Source organism: Pavona decussata, unplaced genomic scaffold (genome assembly GCF_977016875.1).
Source record: "Pavona decussata unplaced genomic scaffold, jaPavDecu1.1 SCAFFOLD_186, whole genome shotgun sequence".
Taxonomy (NCBI): Eukaryota; Metazoa; Cnidaria; class Anthozoa; order Scleractinia; family Agariciidae; genus Pavona; species Pavona decussata.
This window is the reverse complement of record NW_028145595.1, coordinates 90,193-115,800: the sequence shown is the minus strand read 5'-3', so window position 1 is coordinate 115,800 and position 25,608 is coordinate 90,193. Positions and strand designations below refer to the sequence as shown.

The following is a 25,608-nucleotide window of genomic DNA, read 5'->3' as shown; positions in this document are numbered from 1 at the left end:
GTCAAGACATCATGCACTCAGTAAATTGTTTATAGAGAAAATTGGATATACGACCCATTTCTTGTATGTTTCGGTCAGTGAAGTCTGGTTGTGAGGTAAATTTTAATAAAGAAGCTAGTTACCAGTGTTCAGAATTCTTGATTTGAAATACTCCTCGGCCCCCCAACCACCTCTCGTTGCCTGAAAATAAAGAACCTCCACAGAATCTTTACGGTATGCTGGGTGCGTCAACGGGAAATATACAATACGTCTGTTCGCGGGCCAGACTGGTGAAAGCGAAATATTAACTCAGCTGGGGGTTTCAGCAATCAGCAGTAAACATCCTAATCTGCTTTGTGATCTCAGAAGAAGTAGTCAACAAATCGTGGAATTTATCACGTCGATAAAGATTCTTCATTAACGGTAAGTACGTTTTAATTATTCGAATTCTCCTAACTAATGCCGCATAACGTCATGTATTTTTTAAACAACACTTGGCAAAATAAAAACAAAAGTATGTTCCGCCTCAGTACGTACTGAAAGTCTGGCGTTGCAATATTGTGTTTTTGCTATCGATCACGTCAAAAAACATTGATAAAGTTATGGCCTCATCTAAGGAATAAACTTGTAGAGTTCTTTCGTCCTTCTCTGTGGATAAATTCAGTTGAGTTCCTGAATGCCGTTCTTAAATAGCTCCATTTTTGTGGTGAGCATAAAATTGTAAGCTCCTGGGGTTGAAAAATGTAAATATAGTAGTTTCCGAAGGCTCGAGTCAGTCAATATACGCCGGTATTACATGTTCACCTTAAGATTTGATTTTTTCGGTATTGACTCTTGTCTGTGTGAGTTTTGATAGCATCAGAAATCAGAATAGATGAAATAGTTCATCGTTTTGGTTTGGAAGGGAATTTTTAAATAACCGGATGGGGTGTAACACGAGCCATATATTCGCTTGCAAAACAAGAGTGAATGCGAGCTGGGATTTTCGTTTTCGGTGGATAAATCGAAGATCATTATCAGCCGTTTGTGATTCATTTCTACTTTCATATCTTTATGATATTGAGCTGGCAACTCAACTTGATATGTTTCGCCAGACGTTGGACGCCCAGGTTTAATATATTTTCTGCAGGAGAATATAATAGAGAATAGTTTGGGATTAAAGTTAATGTATAATAAAGTCAGCTTCGTCTTCGACCATATTTGTTACCATGTTTCGACTGAAAAAAGCAAAGGGTTGCCGAAACAACGGGATGTTACTGAGCCAGGTAAGGTATTCAGTCGCTGAAGTTTAGTTACGCTTTGAAAGGGAATGTATACGTACTTCGTGTTTAGAACTTCAATCGGATTTCATATCCGTTCAAACGCACATTTAATGCCGTCTAACTGAGGTCTAACCGCAAAAAAAGGAAATTCAGTTGAAGGCTATCTTGTGCTGAAGCCGCCTTAAGAGTTCCTTTAATGTCTAATGCTGAGTAGGTCGAAAAGAGAATCACTTGATCGAGCCGAACGTTCCGTTTTGCCCTTTTTCCGTCTCAGTCACCACTTTAATAAGGCACCTATAGCTACATAGTCGAGCAAAGCGTAGTTTCCGTAGTAATTCTTATTACAGATCATGGGTCCCCTCTACAATGATCTATATAAACAAAACAGAGGGGTGATTAATTTATTTCCAATTCTGGTGTAATTCAAAACAAATTTGCTGATTTTTGGCATGATTGTGGACTTTTCGGATTTGCGGTTTTCTTAGGAATGTTTAACCCAGATTAGTGTCAACGCATCAATCTAACAAATCATCGGTACGCGGTTATCACGATTTGTTCCGTGGGTCATGGAAAAAACAGAAAGAAATCTAATCACTTCTTATAGTTTGCTGTGTTTTTGTACTGGCTGGAAAATATCATTCAGATTAACTTGTCATCATGCTCATAACTCGAGGCAACAATTGAACCTATTTTGCACTTATGATCATTAATGAAATCAGATGAAATTAATTAATACGCTAACGAAAAAAAAATAATAATAAAATAAGAGAGAGAAAAGTGCTTCTATACTGTAAACTTGCAATTTTTCTCACGTAGGTTTCTTAGGAAATTAGTCCAAAACACATTTTCTCCGCCGTCAAAATGGAATGTCGATGCACAGGCTTACCATCTAAAGATTATTTGGGGAAATTGTGCTTTGAATGGGTGAAAAATCACAGATCCGTTATGCACAGTGTTTATGGAATATTACAGTTTTACAACTATTTGAATATCACGCTTCAACTCTGAATTTTGACGGTAACCGCACTCCATAAATCTCCACCATCAAATTGGCATTTCTATAAATAAAGGCGACGCATTTTAATGGGATTGGCTGAAGTGACAGACAATAACATGCTTCATGCGTTTGCATTGCTTGTGCTTTGTGGAGTAATATACATCTATCGCTCATCGACGCGAAGTTGTCGTTTTTCAAATCATCGCAGTATAGGTTTTTGAACAGCTATCAGTCTTTTTTAACCAAAGAAAAAGATGGCAACGGGAGCTGAGAAATCACTACAACTGGTTTTACCGGAAGATGACACAAATAAGAACGCGGTCACATTGGAAGACCAAACAAGCAACCAAAAATTACAGTTTGCGAAAGACAAAGACGAACTTGGGAATCCAAAGTCTCTCCACACCAAGAAGTGGTTTCTGAAGGAGTTTGGCGTACGCAAAGGTACAGCAAAACTTGAAGGTGGAACAAAGCCACAGCCATTAAAAATCGCACCATTTCAAGGAAGTCGCCGTCGATCAAGCTCATTGCCGGACCTCACTGCCATGTTAGACGCAGCGAGTCTCGAGAGATACGGTTCGTTCATAACTTGTTACCCTGGACCAGCGAGATTGGCAAGTAAAGAGGTCATTGAAAATTTAAAGAAGAAACCGGAAGGACGAAAAGAAAGAGAGGGAATGAAAAGGAACAAAGAGGTGAAGCAAGGAAAAGCGAAAGGAAACATGGGAAAGGAGCTTGAAGGAGGGGCGAAACCGCATACCACAAGTACCGGATTGGTTCCAAAAAGTCGACGTCGTTCAAGGTCGGTACCAGACCTCTCTTGGATGCTAAATACAGAGAACCTAAAGGGGTATGGTTCTTCCACAGCCTATTCTCCCACACCAGCAAGGATGACAAGAAAACAAGCGATTCTCTCGGATAAAGATGCCCCATGGGCTTTACAACCACAACAAGTCGTCCCCGCATCCCACCCCCCAGGTAATGATATTTTGCCTTGCTGTACAATGCCCCTGAAAAATGAGTAATGTCCAAGCAACAACCTGACCTGTTAAACTAAAAATCTAATCTACATGATCCAATGTAGTAACCGCTGTAATTTACAATACATAGGAGAGACTAAACGACGCTTAAGGTGGCCGAACACAGTTTTCTAGTATACAGGTGTTGGTAAACATTATTTGAAAACTACGTACTTCTGAGAACCCGAAATTAGCATGGTGCAAGATTAACAAAGAGAGAATAAATTTTGATACTTCTTGTTGAGCAAGGTGCCGTTGCCATGGCAACGCAGCAAGCTATTAACCGTCCTCGAATAATGGTTTTCCTTAATTTTTAGAAAATTCACTCGTTAGATTTTTTTCCACTTTTTGTATCCAGATAAACTCACAAAATACTGACGAGTGATGCTGCTTTCATGTTATTTTAACAGAGAGATCTCCTGTAAATGTTGGTTTTGCACTTTAGTGTTTTTTAAAGTAACTTTCTGTTAGATTTTGTTTTTGGTTTGTATGCGAGTTACGCTTTTAGAAAACTACTGTTTTGTCAAATTTCACGAAATTCTAACAAGCGGTTCCTTAGAAAACAGTTCATTTCCATTAAAACAACCAGTCAAATGCGCATGCGTGGCTTTTAATTTGGTTTTCTTAGCAAAGATGAAAAGCGTACAAAAAGGCTTAGCTCATTGCGAACTCACTTTCTTTGCTCGGCGATAAATGAAGAAGGATTCACAAACGAGAAACTGAAATATTTTAAGAGCAAAACTTACCTTTGTGATCCGTTTGGTATAAAATCGAGGGATCTATAGTTTTTGCTCACCACAACCCTAGCGCGCGCTTAATAGCATCACTAACAGAATCTGTACGGCGCGCAAACTGTGTTAGGCCACCTTAAACTAGTCAGAGAGCCCTAGTCAGCCACACCTTTGGTTTTGTTTATATGGGAGAGTTTGGCTATTATGTTTTATTTGAAGCATGTCGAAATGAACGAAACCACTGTGAAACTACTAAAGATAATGAAACATACTTTCAGGAGCACAACTTACAGTAAAGCAATAAGATTTCACTTCACCATGCAATATCAATTATTTCGATGGCATCGAAAATGGCGGAGGCTAACTAGGGTCCTTTAAAAGACCGCTTTAATGAACACCGTCGCACCATAGATAACCCTAACACTAAATCTAAACCCACCACAGCCGAAGAACACTTCCTCACCGCTCTTAACCACACCGCTAACGACACGCAATTAATCCCCATAGAAAAAGTCTACTCCAACCGAGACTCAGTCCGTAAGGCGAGGGAAGCCTTTCTAATCTCAAAAGGTAGAACACTTCTTCCACATTGCCTGAATATTCGCGAAGAAATTTTTTAGCTTTTTTCCTTTTTTATTATTTCATTTGCTTCATCGTTTATACTGTAAATCACTTTAGTTTTACGTAGTTCCGTTATTTCGCAAATACTTGTGATATATATAAGAGCATGTCCCAATGCAAATTCTCATTGTACCTGAAGAAGGCTGGTTTGGCCTGCCGAAATATAGTATATTCTAAAACGTAATTCTACGTTGTATCGGTCTCTGCTTCCCTGAAAAATGACCGTGTTCTACAAGCAATGTCCCTGATATGATAGCCAGAACTATTTTTTAAAGCAGCAATTTATTTTCAGCTGAATTATGGCGTTCTCTCAGAGGCTTTCCTAGTCGCTATTTAAAGGTTTTATGGCAAGGATTTAATTACATCGTATCAGTCATGTGTCCCAGAATCCTACGCGCTCTCAACTATGTCCCATGACTCCGCGAGTTTTCACAAAAGCACCCCCACAAGGAGTGGGAACCAGCATGTTTTGTTGAATCCTCAGTGTTATGGCTAACCCAAGATGGAATCTCAAGACAACAACTTTAAAAGTCCTGAAATCAAAGCAACCGAAAAACAGAAACGAGGTCACTGTTTTACAGTTTTGTCGGCGGTTGTACGAAATCTCTGAAGTATGTATTGTTTACATTTCACCGCACTTCTTTTGTAGTTGAACCGACATGACATGTTAACGATAATGGATCAAACTCATTTCCAAAACACAAGTTATACAATAAACTTTCGTCAAACAATAACCTCCAAAGCTGCACATTGTTTATAGTTTATGTTTTGTGGTTGATCTTCGCGGCTATGATCACGGACAATTTCAAAACATTGCACGGCTGGTTGCAATTGTGTTGAAGATTTTGGGGTCCTAGTTTTTGCTTTGCGTTTTTTGAAAGGTAAGACAAAACTGTAATATAAAATCACTTATTCTTACCTCGAGTAATTCGTGCGTTAAGCGATTCCAACGACAGGAAAAAATTAATGACCAATACATCTTAGTTCCTTTACTAGTGTGGAGGACATATGCCATTCCTAAACATCTGTTTTCTTCCTCAAATTTATTGGCAGTCAATTCATCGAGTATTGCATTATTTCCGAACTAAATTCTGTCGAGTGCTGTCACCAGAGCTGCAAATTAAATTGAATTCATGTTTTAATTGGAATTTTAGTGTCGAAATATTTCTTTCCTATTTCAAGCTCATTTGATATTTCACTTTTTTTTTTGTCCGACCCTTCAAAATTCGCAAAATATTTTTTGTGAATCAATTGAAACGTACGAGGATTGATTGATTTACGCATGTGTAAAATTGTCAAATATAATTGCGCGAGATTATTTTCGCGTTATTGGACATAAGCATCATAAAGGAAGCTTTTGTTCGAACATGTTCAGTTGATATATGCAAATTTCTTTTATTTTCGCACTCGCAAACGCCTGTCGTCCAATTATCTTGTACGTGACTGTGTACAAAAAGCCTTCTTGTGGTTTTAGATCGACAAACGTGCAGTTCGAAAATCTCCATTCGTTCATTGAAGCCCAAGGTAAGCAACGTCGTTTTTTTTTTAATTTTATACATTCCTCCCTGGCTCAGAAAAGGTAAACTTTTATTGTTTCGTGAAGAACATCTTTCTAGGTTTGTTTGTTTTTCTGATATGAAACATTTTTACCCGTCTGTACATGTGCTTGTTTGAAATGATAACATGACAGAATTTAGTCTGCATTCAGACTTATATCCTTTTGAACTTTTTTAAAATATCTAAAAACGCCTAACCACATCCTTCACTACATCTTAACGGTATAAACGCGTAAAATTGTGCTAGCTGTATATATATATGTATTCCTTTAGGCTCTATTCATTCGGTGCCAAATTAATTTTGCCGCTTCGTTTGAGGCCATTGGAGTCTTTTGTGCGACGATTACGACTTGAACAATTTTTTGGCCATTAAAAAGGTGTCTCAATTTCTACTTCAGGCAAAAGAATTCACACTATAACGGTAGGAAAACCAAAACATAACAAAAGAACAACAAACAGCGAGAAAACTAGTCTCCTAGTCAGGAAATTTGACTTTCAATGCGCCTAAATAACTTGCCTGAGATCAATGCACGAGTTGCTAAGCTTTCTTTGGAAGTGTTTTTAAATTGTAAGGTGAGAAAATAGATGTAATATTCATTATTAACTTCGTTGAATTTTAAATTAAAGCTATATGAGACAGGCTAAATGACTAGGTCGATATTCGTATATGCATCCATCTATCTATGTTTTGTCCAGACCACCAATGAGTGGTGTTCCTGTTTTGGTTAGTAACACAAGAGAAAAATGCTTGATGAACAGAAGCCAGTCAGTTGAAAATCGAGTATAAGAGCACAGTTCTACTTATTTAAGAATAGGGTAAAATCCGTACTGGAGCATCGCACATTTTAACGCGCATTGCTTATCGTTTAATTCATATAAACAAAATATATTTTACATTGTGCATTTGTGGCGGCATATTTTAACCGGCGGCGAGAAACCCTGATATCAAATACTTTGGGGAGGTGAGGTGAATTGACTAAGAAGGCGAGGAATGCGAAGCAAATTTCGAAAAATTATCATATCAAATTGCTGTAAATGAGTGAACTGTCTTCATTCCCTTCACCTGCTGCAGATAGATGACAAACACCCCATGGCCTCCCCTGCAAGGATAATTCTGGTGTATCTTATTTGTCTGGACACCTGCTTTCATTGACTACAAATGCAAATTCGGTTTGTTGGTTTTTTGAATGTTCTGCCATGCCCTTGGTAGTCCAATTCTTTCGACCAGGATGTTTTCTTAATCGTTGATAATTATTATCGTTGCTGGCAGAGCCAGAAACGGAAGTCCGGTAAATTAAAAATGCTGTGAGTATTTCAAGAAAAGTTTCCCATTGGGCCTTACTCGATCTTGCGGTAGGATCTAAAGAGCGGGTTTTAAATTCAAACAACATACAGTCGAACCTCTCCTTGCGATCACCTCTCGTAAGCGACCACCTCTCCTAAAAGACCACTTTTCCAAAATACCAAAATTTTCCCAGTCAAATCACTATAGTTGGAACCTCTCGTAAGCGACCACCTCTCGTAGGCGACCGCGACCACGTTTCGAGATAACAGTTTGCAATTTTCTTTTGTTTTTAACCTCCCGTAAGCGACCACTTGTCAAATACGTCCTCATATCTATCCGCTGTCGGGAGTTTGACAATTTGCCTTTGCAACATTATCACATATACATTCTTGGATAGTACAGGAGACATGAATGTCACAAGGGAGGTACCGGGTTTCCCCAAATAGATTTGTCTCATTTGCCGTATTAGGTGATTTTTCACAGGCAAACCAGTAACTTGGATACTGAAATTCTTTGGCAATATAATTTTGGAAAGTTTAAAAATGTTTTCAAAATTCAAAATTTAGACCCCTTGTGGTCTGACCTCTCGTAAGCGACCACCTCCCGTAAGCGACCACCTGGGCTTGACATTTTGGGTGGTCGCTTACGAGAGGTTTGACTGTATATCTATATTCTGGAGGAATAGACTACGAGTAGTCCCCCATTTTTCCTCAGGGATAGTAGGGCGAGTGAAACGCGAGCGCGCGTGAAAATCACCCCACGCGAGAAAAGGTGACACGCGGCGGGGAGAGAGAAAAATGAGGGACCCTCATTTTTCTCTCTCCCCGCCGCGTGTCACCTTTTCTCGCGTGGGGTGATTTTCACGCGCGCTCGCGTTTCGCTCGCCCTACTATCCCTGAGGAAAAATGGGGGACTACTCGTAGTCTACTGGAGGAATAATGCATGAATTTTGAAACATGGGAGAATATATTTTTCATAACACTTGGGTTAACGATCTAGACTATCTTCGATCTAGTAGTTCTTTGCAATGTTATTTTCCCATGTGTTGGGACAGCTCGAAACCTCTTGTGTTGGTAGATTCGTCTCCTTCCGGAATAAATAGGATCTCGATGAAGTTTCTAAGGTCTACGTGTACTCGTGGCAAGTCTGCTGAAGCGTATATTGTATAACTAGAAATTTTCGTCTGCTCCCGTTAGGCCTAGACACCAATATCCCAAAAAATGCTCTAAAAATCTATCCTAAAATTCTCAATTTTTTCCCTAAAAATCCCTCCAAAAATCTCTAAATATCCCTAAAAGTTTCTAAAACTTCCTAAATATCCCAAAATTTTCTAAAAATCTCTATTTTTCTCACAATTATTTTTTAATGAAACCGTAGCTCTCCCTTGAAAAGAAAACGGCAAAGACATTTTGTACGCTAGATAGCACTTTTATTAAACAAAAGGCACTCAAATGGATCAGTGTCGAGACTACCTGCCTTTCTCGAGTGACACTGGAATCATTATCATCTTCAACAGAAATAACTTCACTTGGCTCCGCTCCGGGCTCCGCCATGTTTGAAACTTACTTCCCTTGGAATGATGGGATACATTAGATATGGGAAACACCGATGCACAATTGGATTGCAGTGTAGCAGTCACCAACTCACCAAGTATAGTGAACAATGGGACAAAATTTTCATTTGATAGGAATTTTAAATAAAACGGCAAAGAAAATAGAACAATTTTTGTTCCAAATTATCTAAAAATACCCCCAAATCCCATTTTTTCCCCTGAAAATCCCCCAAATTTCTAAAAATCTCCCGATGCTCTAAAAATCCTAAAAAAAAAAAAAAAAAATCCGGCTTTTGCTGTCTAGGCCTAGCCCCGTCAGTTCATCAAATAGAAACTCAATTCAACAAGCATATTTTCTGCAATAACATTGAATGGGTGAGAAAGAATATCTTTTAACGCTCAATTCTATGATTGCAGAAATTCGGAGTGAAAAAAATTTAATATATGACAATCATTTAATAGCTTTAGGCAGTTTTCTCATTGAACAACTGCAAAAGGTAATTGAAAAGCGGTTGCAAGAACTTTCAATAATTTTTTTAATTGCCGCCTAAGGATCACGATCTTTACACAAACGTAAAACGTAACAGCAATTTTAAAGGGGAAGTATTATGGGGTTTTTGACCTCTTTTGTTAAAAATGGTGAAATAAGACCTTCACTTTGCTACAAAATAATTCTAGAACAACAAGAGGAAAGAAATCAACTCAATTCTTGAAAGGAACAACTTGTGCGAGTCGGTTCTAGCGCATTTTTTTGAATTAAGAATTCGAGAACTTGAAAAACGTTAGCCTAATGTTTTTCACGTTTCAATCCATTCCGACCTACCCGGTCTCTGGCCAAAGGGACAAATCGACACTTTAATTGCACTGGGGTCGGATAATTTAGAACAAAACTAGACAATTATTTTGTTGTTGTTGTCGTTGATTTTGTTGACCGTCGGCAGACAAACGTTTTTGGGTTTTGAAATAACATTCACCTTCTGCCCATCTTGATGGTCCAAGAGACCTGAATGCCTTGTAATACAAAGTATTTTTGAGCGGTTTATGACTATGCGGGAGAGGATTTCTGAAATTCATAAAGAAAACTACCACGCATTTTTCAGATACAACTTGTCTCTGAAAAATGCCGCTGATTAAGCTTCAATGTAGAAATATAATACCACCAGACACTGTTATATGTTTTAAACTCCTTTTAGAATTATTGTTGTTTAATTGCCTCTGAAAAATGCGTGGATTCTTTTTGTATTCCAATAGCCCTTGCTAATTAGATCTACATTTCGCTCTTAGCCATCAACTGCGAAAAAATACCACTGTATTAGGAGTTACCATCCTTTATCCTTTAAGCCTTAACAGTGATCAGCATCAAATTTCTCCTTGTAAAAGTCAATGCTTATTCAATCCCTGAGGTCATGAGAATTAAAGATATCATCACCCAAGGTGAATTTTCTCGTATTTTAATAACTACTCCCCAGTACTTTTATAAGAAAAGTATGGGGACAAGATAGGAGAATTTGTTCTTTGTTAAAGGGTTAAAATGGCTTCTTTCTTTAATTTCCTCTCCAAGGCAACGATGACAACGAAAACGAACAAACCAGCTAAACTGGTTTTACAGCAAGAGGACATCAATGCGAACGTGGAAACACCAGAGAGCCAAACAAGTAACGCTAACGTGCAGACTGTAAAGGACATGGACAAACTTGGGAGCCTAAAGCCGCCATTAAGCCCGCTTACAAAGAAATGGTTCCGAAAACAGTTTGGCATACGCAGAGAATTCACGCAGCTTGAAGGTGGGGCAAAACCGCAGACCACGAGCAACGAATCGTTTAGAAAAAGTCGCCGTCGGTCTAGCTCGTTACCAGACCTCGCGGCGATGTTGGAGGCAGCGAACCTGAAGCGGCATAACTCTTTTAATACTCGGTCGCCTGGTCCAGTGAGAATGGCTACAGCAAGGAAAGAACCGATTCTTTCTAAATAACTTACACCTGCAATTGGCATTGCGATATTCAAGAATTTCAGTTGGGTCCACTGAAGAATATACGGAAAATTAAGTGTTTGATGTTATTTGAAGCCTTAAGAACAATGTAACAGGGATTGCATTTTGAAAGTAATTTTAGGCTGTCAGTCTGTTAGTCTGTTGAAAGGCTTTCTTATCCTGCATAGCGGGAGCAATATGGAAGGCTGACAAAAAGGGAAGGAACATAACTCGGACCCGCTTCCTCCTCCCGTCTCTTCTTTCATATAATTTCTTTCAAAGCCTCTTCTCGTTACCTTTTACTCCACCCAGGAACCTTTAGGGGGAACCTGTTCACAGTCTGTACAAAGAAATCGCAGTTATCGTTTTCCACGATTTCATGTTCCAACCTTAGAAACGTATCAGGCAAATTCTGGTTGCTGTTAGAGCGGTTTTCAATTGAGTGTCGAAAGTAATTCGCGCTTGCTTTGGTTTTACTACGCTCTGTGATTGATTAACAAAACTCGCGCCACTTTCTCAACCAAAAGGAGACCAAACCAAACCCAATCGCGTTTTGGCCGCACACGTTTTCCCGCGCTTGGCGCCAGTTACATGTATTTGCTTCGAATTCTGATTGGCTCGTTGTGTTGTTTACATCTGTTTCGATTGGCCTGAGTAATTACTTTGGTTTTGGTTTTACGACACTCAATTGGAAACCACTTTATGTGGTTAGTTACGATACGTATAACAGAGCTCCATGTTTTTCGCTTCGAGCTACTACTCTTGCATAAAAGATTTTGCGCTTGTTTTTATACTAACTAGCAATGAGACGTGCATGATTACGTAGATTCACTATACTGAATTAGCGTTGCTTTCCCAAATCTGTCCTATAACAATTATCGACGTGTCTATAGCATAAACGGACGACAATTTGTAAATAAATACGTAAGAATTGAAATTGCAACAATTATAAAAAATGAATGTTTTTAATTGTGTGCTCGCTCAGCAGACTCCAACTGAAGCTTTTTCGGACGTGCGGGTTTTTTCATTCCATTTTATATGAAGTAAGGCCCAGTTTTAACGCGTCCAACATAATAAATTCCCAACAAAAGTACGTAAATGAAATGACAGTTAATCAGCCCGCCAGCCACAGAAACAACAAGTAATACGCTTTATTTCAAGAGCTTTTAAGTTGAACAGAGTGCGGATTAGACGCAATTGAAATCGGCGACGCTCATAATCACAAAGTCGTTATGATAGTACAATTGTTCTTATTAAGCTATCCATGTGATTATAAATGAAGAAGACTTTTGGAGCACATATTTCAATTTTTTAACAATGCAACAGACCTCCTCGAAGCAAGAAATAGACATGTACAACTATACAATTCAAACTGGCAATGAGTCAATTGTTTTTGGTGATTTTGATAACGCAATTAAGAGGCACCTCGATAACATTGTAAGCTACATAGAAGGATTTTCTTAATTGAAAAACAAAACTTCGAACATCTAATTAAGACAGTGCGGTTGGTAATTAGAATTAAGCACCGCTGGACTTAGCGTAAATTCTAAATACCGTTATGTTAGACTATCCGGCTCTCAGTTCTAACATGTTTCTGAAAGGTTAAGAAACTTACAAATTGGTTAGTTATAATCCTGACTGCAAACTGACTAAATTAAACAAAGTTAAACAAAGATTACTTAGTTAATTTAATTTGTTTGGAATTAGAGGTGATCGTGCGCGCTATTGTGAAGTCGCAAAATGCACTGGAAGCAAAAACTGAAACCATCTTGGTTTTGCGTCTTCTACTGAAGGGCTGTTAGAAAACTTTACTGAAAATACTAGCGATGTTTTCTCTCCCCTCGAATGGGACAGATACAAATTATTTTAGTCGAATTTATCACTCAGTTTACTTTCTCCAACAGTGGTGTTTTGGCCGCTAATCTATTCAGTTTTATTGCTTCTAACTGCCTTTCGAGAACTGCCCATCAATCCTGTCCCAATCGGGTGTTTTGGTTTGAATTTGCAGAGAGACTATACTGCATTTTAGCTTCTACTTAAAATATTTATGACCTAAATTCGGTTGATATACTAGTCCAAAGCTTCTGACTCGTGGCTATTGTCCCTCAGGTAGCGACAGGTTTTCAGTTTCCCAAGTATTTCCGACAAATCGGAAAGCGAGATCGAGCGACGTCTCGTATTGGCATCCAACTTCGGATTGCCCAGCGGCAAGGGCGCTTCTCGGGTGATTTTAACATCACGTTTTTTACCGCTCGAATACAGCCGATTGAAGACACTTTCTTTTTTCTCTTTCGGCTTCGTTTGTTCTTTGGATGATGAGACAGGCCTTAACAACAGCCCTCGATGAACTTCTTTTCCGCTTTGATCTCTGCTGAAAGTTGCCGTGGACGGTCGCTGAGGAATTGGCCCAAGGTTTATATTTCCCGGGTCAAATTTGAAGACTTCGGGTGAACCTGGAGACGCAGGTGACTCCACACTTGACCATCGCAACCGAGGCGAAAACTGTTGTTTACATTCCGTGCTATTCTCTCGCCGCAGGTCCTTCACATTTGCCGTCGAATTAGTGTTTAAAAGCATCAGTGGCGAGCTTGATTGTCGCGCTAAACGCTTGTGGCTTGGCACAGGCGACTCCAATGGTGATTGTGGAATCAAATTTGGAGAATTTGGTGGACGAAGAGTCCCCATTCCGCCGGCTTTTCTGGTCCTCGGTGGAGTAGCGATAAGACCAGCTTGGTCCAAATGCAATGGTGGAAGATTATGAGATTTTTGAAGGCTCGTGGATTCTTCATCCTTGTGCAAACTTGTGTTAATGTCGAAAATTTCGAGTTGCGACACTGGCGTCCCAGATCTAACGCTATCAGAAGCGGACGGAGATTTTATTAATTTCCTTCGCGCTGATGGAGAGTCAAAGTACATTTGGTCCCTTTTAAGTTGCAAATTTAAAAGCCGCATGTCCCGCTCAGCCTCCAAGTTCTTCACTTTTTTCTCGAGTTGATGAGTTTTGTGTGAGTTTACGCTTATCGCGTTTCGCATCGTGGCACTTACTTTAACTGAAGTTAGATCTTCCATGCTGTTTGGATGGTTTCTAAGCGCCGAAGAAAGGCTAAAAGAGCTGGCACAAAATCGTCGAACGAGCGCTACTTGTCAGTGAAATTGAAATGTGGGGAACACTTTTTTCCGGAGCAGCTGCGTTTAGTCTTTTGTGAGCACAAGGTAGTTAAGCTGTCCAAAAAGACCTTTGTCAAAAGGTATTGCCTACTTCGCTTTATGTAAACTTGTACCGAGCCATCATAGGATCATTAAAGTTTGTTTGTATAAACGAAGAATTCTGATTGGTTTGATTTAAGTTTGTGTTAATTAAACAACTCTTTTTGCCCGTTGACGGATTTGCTAAGTAAATTTGACGCTTTACCAGTCAGAGTTTTGACATTTGGTTTCTAAATTAATAAGTTCTGGCCGTAGAATTTCCGTTACCATTAGAAACGTGGTACAAACGTTCTTCAATTTTTTAACGCAAAATTTTTTGCGGTGCTTTGTCGAGTTTTTCGACGGCCACCGGCGAACTTAACGGAAAACCATTAATGATTCAAAGTACAATGAAATGAATTTGAAATAAAACTAATACTTTCATTTCTGAAAATGCCCGATTTACAATTGTGGAGTTCCATTTGATAAACGTGAAAATTTTAACAATTCTGTTAATTTATCTACATGTTCGCGCCAACGATCTTAAAAACTAGAAAACCGACGTTTTCCACTAGTTCGAGTTACCTAGTGTTTTCCACAACAAATTAACAGAGCTTTGCTGCTGGAATAATTCCAATATTTAATTTTTCATTTCAGCTGTTACTTAAAAATATAGACAGCGGATGCTAATAACCCCCCAATTTACATTTAAATCGCTCTTTTCAATTTCGAGTTATATAATATAATTTCATGTACATTTGAATGCCTTTTCAAAAAAGCGCCAGTCATTACACTGAGTATTTCAGGCCAACGTACAAAACTTGTGTTGTGCCTACTCTGAAAAAAGCAATTCAACCGTCGCTAGCTCGTTAACCGTAATGATCCATTTAAAACATAATAAAAACTGCGGTGCCCCTGGGGGGGCAGGGGTGGGGTTCAGGAATATTAGGGACGGGGAGGTGCGAAGAACTTTTTGGGTTTGAAATTAGCGATCCCGATTGGGGACATTTTGGGGTAAAAAATTTCCTGGTTGATGTTTTTGGGAGGACAAATTTGAAAAGAGATATTTTAGGGTCTTATGCGTATGCGAATGGATTAAATTTTTGATGGAGGGGGGTTTACATTCTTTATGCCTGAGTACCCCCCTGAGGTGGGGCGAAGTGAAACGAATGTTCTTTATTTTACAAACGCAGTTTTACTTTTATATTTTTCAGTCTTAAAATGGCTAAAGATTATTTAGGTGATTAGTTTTGTGAGCTAGTGCTTTCAGCTGTTAACTGCGATGTTGACATGGAGGGTAAGTTGCCAAGACAGCCAATTTTCTCGTCGTCACTGCTGAATATTTAAATAGCATAATCATATGGCTTCAATGGATGCTCTTGCGGAGGGATGTATTGAAAAAATATATTTGCATGTGAATAGATTCCCCCCCATTTAAGCCTCGTGTGCAAGCTTGTTCGGTCAGAGGCGAGCACCTCACCGAATAATTATCTTGATTATTGTCATTGTCATTACTTGTTAATATATGCGAAAAGTTTTCGCATTTGCCCTTGCGAATTAGCTGTTTTTTTGAACAGTTGAAAACAAAAGGCGCTTTCGCACGTGCAATTCAAAGATGAGCTATGCACGTGCAACCTCTCGCACAGTTTGACCTTGTTGATTTGCATGCACCAAATTCCCGCTCCATTTTAAAATTTCTGATCGTCAGTTTGCGTGGACTTTAGCTGTGCAGGAAGAAACACAGTTTGCCTTTTTTCCAGTTAACTTGACGAACAAAGGAAGCTTTGAAGTCGGTGAATGTTGTGGTATGTTCTGAAACTAGTGGTCAGGATTGATGTGGTAGCCACGGAATTTGGCAAGAAACAATCTGCTCTCCTTTGTATCATCTACAGCTTTTGAAGAGAAGATTTGTTAACCTCGCTCAAATAGTTCGAGCTGCCTTCGAGTGATCTGTAAAGCAACTGTTAACATCAGGTATGTTTTGTTATCATGAAGCTCAATAATTTTATTTCGAGCTCACAAATTTTTGATCCATAACGAAGTCCTGCGAAATCGCGCGGAATATCGCTTGATACTTAGCCGACGAGGCCGTATTATTCGACATCAAACTAGTTTTACATGGTCCCGATTTATCTTAGATACCTAATGGAAGACGAACTGAGTTTATCAAACCAAGACGATTTATTCGTAAGACCTTAAAAACATGGTGAAGAAGCGTCGGCAAGTTATTCGCTTGAGATGAATAACGCGTTAGGATAATCGTAAACTCCTGACTAAGCCTCCAATTTTGATTCATTTCCATTTTCTCATGACGTCACCCATGGCCTGGAGCGTTCGTGACTGGAGAGAAGTCCTGGAAGTGCGGCGACATTCTCGTATAAAGTGATTGCAACATTCATGCGACAATAGACCATTTCCGAGCTGCCTGTAGCCTTATTTTTAAGCTGAGGGCAGGTGCGAAGTCTTTCATATGAAAATGAGTTTTATTTACATGTGAACAAAAACTCATCTTCATATGAAAGATTTCGCACATACCCTCGGTTTGAAAAGGAGGCTACAGGCCACTCGGAAATGGCCTATTCGATTGTCGAAGGATAGATTACAGCGCGCAGAGGCCCATGACCTCTGATTATAGTTGACAACTCTCTCAAATTGGACAGGTTGGTAGATCCCTGCCAAATTTAATTCGCGTGTACGAATTGCTAAACTTTCTTTAAGGCAAAAAAAAAAAAAAAAAAAAAAAGAGCTGTTCCCGGGGGTGTACTTCTAAGAGAGAGCTGATACGCGCGGTTAATTTGTTGTGCCACTGAATGTTGTGCGTCTTTTTAGCGCCATGTCTGGAGTTGAGATTTAATCAGAAATTGGAGTCCATCACAAGAAAGATCTCATTAAAATTAGTCAGTTTACCAAGTTTGAGGTTCTGTCGTTAGGTTGCAACCGTGTAGAAGGCTTTCAAAAATCGGGAAAAAATAAGAGATTTTTGTATGGATTGGGGGGCACCATCTCAAAATTACAGACATTTGTAGGGAGTTTTGGCGACCTTTGACAGGTCACATCCTGGTTACTTCGCCATAAAACATAACCAAACTTGGTAAACTTTCTAATCTTTATGTGATCTTTCTGATGATGGGGATCATTTCTTCATATGATGCAATTTGAACAATATGTGGACTAGGGCTCAGTCTCTTTATGAACTTCGGAACGGGCAATTAATACTGCCAGACATGATTTTAATGGCCAGGTAGACATCCTGTAGGCAACTTATATTAATGTCTAGTTCACAGTAGCAGCGTTTTAAAACCGGCGCTGAACTTTAATTTCTCGCTACACATACAATTTGAAGGGAGGACTCGTATGAAATGCTGGAAAGTCGGCAAACTGTTGTGGTTTAAACTTGTTACAAAGCTGTAAACGGAACTAGACTAATTTTAAGGTACTCTGGCGGACTAATTTATTTATTTAGCTTTGTCCAATATGGACAGGGATACCGCAACAGCTAAGGCCAATTACCGCGGACCCGGGATATACGGAATATACGCACAAAGACCAGACCACAACACCGGGACCTACGTCCCCTACTCTTTGCGAACAGTGAGTGGGTTCTTTAACGTCCCACAGACCTATTAACAAACAAGGTTTGTGAGACGGGGCCTACGGTTTATCGTCCTTATCCGAGAAGACTAGAAAGTCTAACCATTTGCAGATGTCAGAGCAAAGGCAGCACTTTCTCCTCAGGGTTTGAACCCGCGACCTCCCGTACGGTAGTCCGGCACTCTACCAACTGAGCTAACCGGTCGGCGGTAAACACGGAACTAGACGGAACTAGACTTTCGAACGGGGCAACAGTGACTGGATGCAACTCGATTTTATTGAAAAATGGTCAACTGCCAGTCATGATCGCCGGTTGAAGTTCAAGAGTACACCCTTCAAAATTAAATGCTGATTCAGACATTATCACAACTGTCCTTCGTCTAGGCATTAAACCGAGTGTCTAAACTTGCACACCTCGTATTCCATGGGCCTTAAATTAAAAAGTCGTCCGCTTTGAAGAGAATGCAATAGTTGTCCTTTGGTCTCGGATCCACTTCTTCTTTTACGGAACGTTAGTTTGGTCCAATTACGGTGTAGCTGGCAACAGATCTGATAGCGTCCATCTCCGACGTTCATAATGTATCACATACGGTTTTGACCACGCCTTTACCATCTGGTTTAATGCTTTAAACTCCATCAGGAAATTGCCCGTTGAGGCATTTTCCGGGGATTTGTATGCCAAGACAAGGGGGGCCTTTTCAGAAATAAAACAAAACTTGTCGAGTAATTACTTACAATAGATTCGTAATCTAATACTGATAATCTTGATACTCGATAACTCACCCTAAGGGAACTGGTCAGAACAAGTTCGTTCAAAGAGGACCCATCTTGCCTGGGGTGGGGAGGTTGTCGAAGACACCACCCATCTCATGAACTGACATTACCCACAAAATTTTATTGGCTTTAAGATTTGAGTTGACACAGAAATATTCAGCTAGCAAGAATTAGCATTGCTGTATAAACAAGAAAAGAGAGGCTTGAATCTCATTGTTATTTTTTTACTGCTTGATAGAGGGGTGGGTATGCAATAAAGACACCATCTTTTGAGGTTGAGGAAGGGGATGCAGGCAGAGACCACCATCTATTTTGTGGTTTGGTGGGTCTTGTTCGAGTATAGTATAGTTTTGATCACTTCCCCTATATAATCAAACGCACCTAAGAACGTCCAAAACTGGGAGAAAGCTGCAGTTTGTTTTTAAGCTGCTTCCTCTGATGAAGATACAGTTGAAAGCAAACAAAGCGCTCAGTATTTTGCGAATTTGAAACTCGCGATCCTTTAAAAATCTTCTCTTCTATTCCCTCGGTTGGCGTTGTTTCTTATCTTTCCCTTGAGTGTTAAATTCGTTTTCTGCTTGTTTCTTGAGTCTCAGAATTGATCTTGGCCGAACAATTATTCGTCTTCGAAAACTAACTTTACGATATGCAACGCTAGGAAAGAATTCCGACAGTAGTTTGTTGTTGTAACAGTTTTTTTATGTTGCAAAAAGTGTTTTGAACTCTGGATCTCTTTTAATGAAAATGTAAATTGAACTGAGCATAACCATTCCAATGAAAGCTTTTGATCAGTACTTTTCTGTGGTGCTATTTATTATGCTGTGAAAGGTCGTTTTTACTTTGTTACTATTGAAACTGTACCCTAAAGTGTGACCATTCAAATGAAAGCTGCTGAGTAGTACTATCCTATGATGCTGTTTATTACGCTGTTCAAGATTGTTCTAACTTTTTTGCGTCTGTTGATAAAATCGTAAGGTATGACCATTCCGACGGAAAGCTACTGAGCAGTACCTTCCTGTGGTGCTGTTAAAATGGCTCGAAATGTTGAGTTTGTGGATCAAATCCTAAAGTGTGACCATTCAAATGAAAGCTACTGAGCAGTACTTTCCTGTGGTGCTGTTTATTATGCTGTACAAGGTGGTTCTAACTTTTGAGTCTGTGGATCAAATCCTAAGGTGTGACCATTCAAATGAAAGCTACTGAGCAGTACTTTCCTGTGGTGCTGTTAAGTATGCTGTACAAAGTGGCTCGAAATTTTGAGCTGTCTGTGGATCAAATTCTAAGGTGTGACCATTCAAACGAAAGCTACTGAGTGAGGTGTAAGGTGGCTGCATGTTAACTTTAATTTTGTTTTCTTGAAGTCTAAAGTGTTTCCATTCAAATCAGAAGACGCCATCATGAGTTCCTTCTCCCCGCTAGAGAAATCAACTCTCTTCATCGATCTTTGTCCCACGCAACAGTTGAGACCTAAGATAATGATCTTATTCTCAACTCCTGTAATTTTATCTCCGTTGTTCCCTTCCATATCTCTTTTGATCTCCTTGTCTTCTTCCATTATCCTCTAATGTCCAGATGAGGGCGGTGCGTGGGATCTCTTCTCTCTCTATTTGTGTTTTAATTTATATGAAAACAGACTCACTATCCTGTGGTTATTTTCTTTAAACGCGGTTTGAGATTTTGTGGATGAAATACTAACAGTGTGACCATAAACTGAAAAGAAGGCTACGCGGACTGCGTTTGCTGTTTGTTTCAATAGCTTCATAAAATATAATGACATCAAGAAAATTTTTAATAATTTGGAGCTTTCACCAAAAAGTAATTCACTTTTGATCTGCAAGGCAGTATGAAACCATCATCTCACTCTGTAAGCAGAGGATGTGAAGGGGAGGTTTAATATATCAACGTCAAAAGGGCGGAGTAAATCTTTTCTTTTCTCTTTTAATTTCTGTGAAAAACAACTTAGGCTTTCTTGGGAATGATGTATTATTCAGTAATGAAACAGGCATACTCGGCAAAAAGAAATCCGAGTGCTCCTATCAGGAGTCGAACCTGAGACCTTCTGATTACTAGTTTGGATGCTCTACCACTGAGCTACAGGAGACTTGTGGGAGCTACGGACATTAAACTAGGTTCATGGGACGAACATCCTGCACACTGCAAGGATTGGAATGTCAATGTGTGGCATATGCACAAAAGGATAAATGTGATGGTATATTTTAAGCCGTTTAAAATACCTTTTATCGTAGCTTTTTATAAATTATTTTTTATTTCACTTAGTTTAAGCAAGGGACTGCGGTTTTGGAATATCAACGAAAAGTTTCTCTGATCAAGATGCAATCAAAGGTTTCTTCATGAGAATACGATGATGAATGATTCAGTATTGATTAATTATATCGTTAAAATCCTTTATTTCTAAGTGATTTTACCTCTTGTTTTATTTATGGTCCACTTAAACCTCTGAAGCTTCATGGATTTTGATCATGATTGATTTGGATAAAATTTTGCTTACCCAAATTTCTGACGAAAAGTAGCTTTGATTTGCTTTTCCTCTTTTCTAGCGATTCCATCTCCCTTCCGTTAAAAACGGCAGAAAGATAACGAATAAGCTTTATCGCGATTTACGAGATAACGTTTCGCTTACGGCGATTTTTGACATTTATCATCTTGAGCACGTTTCATCCGTGAGCAAAAAAGCATATTCCAATGTGCCTTTTTGTTTTTTCCCTCAATGAATCTTTCTGTTTTTTTTTTTTCACAATATAATATTGATACTCGGTACCTCACTCTTAATATAATCAAACGTGCCCAGGAACGTTTAAAAGTAGCACAAAGTTGTTTCTTTTTGAAGCTTATGACTTCCTCCGATTGAATATTCAGTTGAAAGCAAGCAAAGCCCGCAACATTTTGCGAATTTGAAACTGTTTCAAAAATCTTTCCTTCTATTCTCTCGGTTGGCGTTGTTCCTAATCTCTCTGTTGATTATTAATTAAATTCATCTTCGAAATTCTTCCTGTTTCTTGCGTCTGACAATTGATCTTGGCAGAAGAATTATTCGTCTGCGCTGTGCCTTTTTCGTTTTTTTCCCTCAATGATTTGTTTTCTTAACGAAAAAAACTACAAGAATAAAGGGGTTTTAATATAAAAGGCTGGCTCTTAAAATAACAAATTGCTTTGCCTCAATATGTTTCAAACCTCTTTATTACAGAGTAAACAAGCAATGATGTGTTTTCATTTTGTTTCAGTTCCACTGGTTTTCGTAGAAACCAGCAAAAAAGTCAGCTAATGTAGTTTTGAAAAGAATTTTCCTTTTTTCCTTTCATTTTTTGAATCGTAACTTAACTTGAATCGTAAGAGTTTTTCAAGAGGCTTTTAGAAATTGATATTCATGATCTATTGAAACGTTCTGCATCTGGATATTGAATATTTCCGAATGAGCTATATTGTAAAAATGCAATTATATAGGCCTATTCAAAGAAGAGTTTTTCTTCCGTTTTTTAAACAAAAGCGGCCACTAAAATGAAGGAAAGGATTTTTAGTACGTCCTAATAAAGGTTTACAGTAGTTTGAGCTGACGGCGGCGTTTCAGGAAATGAAATTCACAAGCGATAATGAAGTTTTCTTCTAAGACTGCTTATATTACTGGCTGCGGCGTTCGCAAAGCAATAATTAGAAGGCGAAAACAAAGAAAGAGGTTGATCAAGGATAATTAAGTTTTACTTTGCTTTTGAAAGATTTTATCCTCGAGTAATGGAGATCTGCTCAAATATTGCTAAATTTAAACAAAAAGGTTAAGATTAGAATTTCAACCTTACAAAAAGCTTAGTATACTTAAAAACAACAGCATGTAGAGTGGCTGATTGAAGCAAATAAGACGGCAGGTGAATTTTAGCCGAACGTGTCATTGGTAATTAAATATTGAATCTTCATCTCCATGTTCGTTATATTATGGACAGACGTTATAAAGATGAATTAGGATTTTTCCTGCTAGGTGGGAAGTAGTTTAGCTACAATAAATACAGCTAAATAATGACGTGCGTAAAGTTCACTTATAATCTAGAAAAGTATAATTAATTTCTCGATTTTGTGCCGTCTTTCTATCAAATAAGATGTCTGGCGAATTACCATCACATTCTGGCGGTCATTTTCCATAAATAAAAAAAATTAACGAGAGTGTGTCATTGTCAGAAAGCGACAGAAAATAAATCGTTTTATTGGTTTTGAAAAGAATACTGAATGATTCAAATGTTCAACTGGGGAGGCGCACTGGCTTATATCAGTTAATTTGCACCACAAAAACTTCACTGTTTGAGCTCAGTAGAGGTCCGTTATATTAGTTTTGTTTTGGTCTCTCATTACTAACACCCAGTGTCAAAAGGCTTTAGTTTTGTTGACACTCGGCTGAGATAATTTTTTTTTGCGGTTTTGTGTTTTCCAAGTCCCCAATTCTGACACCTGTCACAATGAATTGCTTACGCATCGCAAAAACATATAGTAATGATTAATTATTCATGACCTTTTCTGGAAAGGCCTATTCTTTATACTCAATATCTAAAAGTGACGATTTAAATTACATTGTACTTTCCATTAAACGATAGAAGTTGACAATAGAACCAGTGGGAGCTCAAAAAGAAATCTTGGCTTTTAGACGGAAAGCTTGCAGTTGTTTTTCTTCAAAAGCTTACGATTAGATGCAAGACGCCTTTACAGCCAACTTTTGCCATTTGGTCTCGGTTGCTACTTGTCAAATTTCTTTTATTTCATAATGCTTGAGAATTAATTGAAGACGCAATACTGGCGATAGAATTATCACTGCAGAAAGTTCGAGCGCATCCTCCCACAACAGTTCACATCTGGAAACGTCTGTGTTCTTCATGGAAGTTAAAAATTACACCACAAAGTGTTTTTTCTTGTCAAGTGTTGAACTGTCGCACGTTGGAAATGTTCTCGTTTCGGAAATCATCTGCTGCATTGTAAACTCCGTCTTCTCCGTAACAGCGACACTGTTTAATATTTTAGTTATTTTTGTGATCTGGAAAACACCTTTCCTTCACTCGCCGTCCAATGTCCTGATTTGTTGTCTGGCATGTTCGGATCTCGTCATAGGACTCTTAGCACAGCCTCTGCTTGTCGCTTATAAAATCGCCGAGTTAACTGACAATGAAAAAACTGCTTGTACTGGACGGTTGATTCACTGGATAGCTGGCTTCGTCTGCGCTGGTGTCTCCGTCATGACGATCGCTACTATATCAGTGGACAAATGGCTGGCGCTATACTTGCATCTTCGATACAAAGAAGTTATAACTGTTTCCCGCGTGCTGAAAGTTGTCTTCGCGTATTGGTTCTTTTGCGTCGGGGCTGGCGTTTCGCTTTTCATAGCGAACTCCGATCGATACTGGACTCTTATTCCCCTCCCTGTCCTTTGCATTAGCCTAACAACCACCCTTGTCTCGTACATCAATGTTTTCCGTGTTCTGCGTCGTCACCAAAATCAAATCAGGGCACAAACTCTGTCAGCCTGGAATAACGTCACCAACATGAAGAAATACAAGAAGTCGGTTCTTACCATGGTGTATGTCCTGATCATGTTCCTGACCTGTTATACTCCGTTTCTAACAGCAATGGCTGTGCGTCTTACGGTTGGCTATAACTCGGCTATCAAGATGGCGTATGAGTGGGGCGCAACTGTGGTTTATTTGAACTCTTCGTTGAATCCGCTTCTCTACTGGGTCAGAATGCAAGAGATACGCCTTGCCACATACAATGTGCTGAGAAAAATACGCGGGGTTGGACACGAGAGCGTAATAGAAAGTAAAGTGTATCGAGTTAGTATTTTAAACGAGGGGTTTAGTAAGAACGAATAAATTTTCCACCGGCGGGCCCTGATTCTCGTAAAGAGTTGCTTGAAATGGTTTTGACTTTAATGATGTCAATTAGCGGTATCACAAGCTAGATCGCACATAAATAAGGCTGCTGTAAAATCAGAGTTGAATTTATTCACCTTTAAAGGGATTTGAAAACTGTTAAGTTAAAAAGTAAACACTCGAAATGAAAGTGATGTTGCGAAAAGCATTGATTTTTTTTCGCTGAAGAAGTCTACAAACACAAGAGTTTGAAATAAAATCTCTTTTTTAATTTCAATCCATATTTTAAAGATAACAGTGTTAAGAGGCTAATCCTCGTATTATTCTAAAGCTTAGCTTGATTTATTCAGAGCCTGAATTCACACGTTTATGTACACGGCATTATTGACACAAGATATCGCTTACGCGATTGAAAATATAGTTTCCAGCAAGAGAAGTACATGAAAGATATGTTTTTATAGAAAACCAACAAGGAAATATAGCCACTATCTTCTAAATACTGATAGAATTAGTGATGTCATTGAAAAGCGTCTTCGTAAACGGAGAAATCTAGTGCAAAGATCGACAGTTTTACCGCAGGTAATGTTGCGTGCAACGAAGTGTCAGAAGTGTTTCGCAACGTTTAAAATATCCTCTCCATCTTGGAGTCGTGAGACAAATAAACAAATAAATAAATAAATAAATAAATAAATAAATGAATAAAAATAAATCGCTTTTTCTAAGTATCAGTGCATGTAGAGCAGAGCACTCATTGGGGATACTCTCCAGATGGAATTGGAACACACAACGCTCAAAAAACTTGTTTCAGCGTTGCTGCAATCGTTGCGAGAAGAAGCAGTTCGTCTTGAGTTTATTAATTTACTGCCAAGCTTTGGGTTCTAAACTGATGGAAATTAAGCTTGTTCTCTAATTGATGTTTCCAGCTGTCAGAAAACGAAAATAAAGTTATGTCTTGTTCACAGTTAATATATTTTGTTTTTTGCCCGCTCAAATATTTATCCGGTTGAGAAAATTTCCCGTGGAGAGAGCTTAAGGATATTTTTGAAAGATACCTAAATTTGCATTGGCAATTACCACCGTCAATTTGGTTTTGAGTAAGACGCGAAGCGACAATTTACAATGCAGATTCACGACTTTTTTGCATAATATTTAAATCTTTACTTAGTCTTAATTATAGCCGCGAAACAAAGTGCTTGAATTGTCAGTATTAAAAGCCTATTACACA

At 38.8% G+C, this 25,608-nt stretch overlaps 3 protein-coding genes across 3 annotated transcripts; 2 read left to right on the top strand and 1 right to left on the bottom strand.

Annotated features, from left to right (window-relative positions):
• Nucleotides 1–1,285: 1,285 nt before the first annotated feature.
• On the top strand, nt 1,286–12,268 carry LOC146462507 (uncharacterized). Its single transcript, XM_085085507.1, has 2 exons — nt 1,286–3,216; nt 10,564–12,268. The coding sequence occupies exons 1-2, from the start codon at nt 2,493–2,495 to the stop codon at nt 10,596–10,598; spliced, it is 759 nt and encodes a 252-aa protein (XP_084941633.1). The 5' UTR covers nt 1,286–2,492; the 3' UTR covers nt 10,599–12,268.
• On the bottom strand, nt 11,766–14,315 carry LOC146462506 (uncharacterized). Its single transcript, XM_085085506.1, has one exon. The coding sequence runs from the start codon at nt 14,038–14,040 to the stop codon at nt 13,042–13,044; it is 999 nt and encodes a 332-aa protein (XP_084941632.1). The 5' UTR covers nt 14,041–14,315; the 3' UTR covers nt 11,766–13,041.
• An 8,628-nt stretch (nt 14,316–22,943) lies between these two features.
• On the top strand, nt 22,944–25,344 carry LOC146462505 (melanocortin receptor 4-like). The gene has a single exon (XM_085085472.1). The coding sequence runs from the start codon at nt 23,394–23,396 to the stop codon at nt 24,381–24,383; it is 990 nt and encodes a 329-aa protein (XP_084941598.1). The 5' UTR covers nt 22,944–23,393; the 3' UTR covers nt 24,384–25,344.
• The last annotated feature ends 264 nt before the right edge of the window (nt 25,345–25,608 follow it).

Excerpts from the sequence above, each read along its gene's own strand:
- LOC146462506 (XM_085085506.1), bottom strand. The coding sequence starts at position 14,040 with ATGGAAGATCTAACTTCAGTTAAAGTAAGTGCCACGATGCGAAACGCG.
- LOC146462507 (XM_085085507.1), top strand. The coding sequence starts at position 2,493 with ATGGCAACGGGAGCTGAGAAATCACTACAACTGGTTTTACCGGAAGAT. Across the intron at positions 3,217-10,563 it reads CCCCGCATCCCACCCCCCAG|GCAACGATGACAACGAAAAC; the intron begins GTAATGATATTT and ends TTCCTCTCCAAG.
- LOC146462505 (XM_085085472.1), top strand. The coding sequence starts at position 23,394 with ATGGAAGTTAAAAATTACACCACAAAGTGTTTTTTCTTGTCAAGTGTT.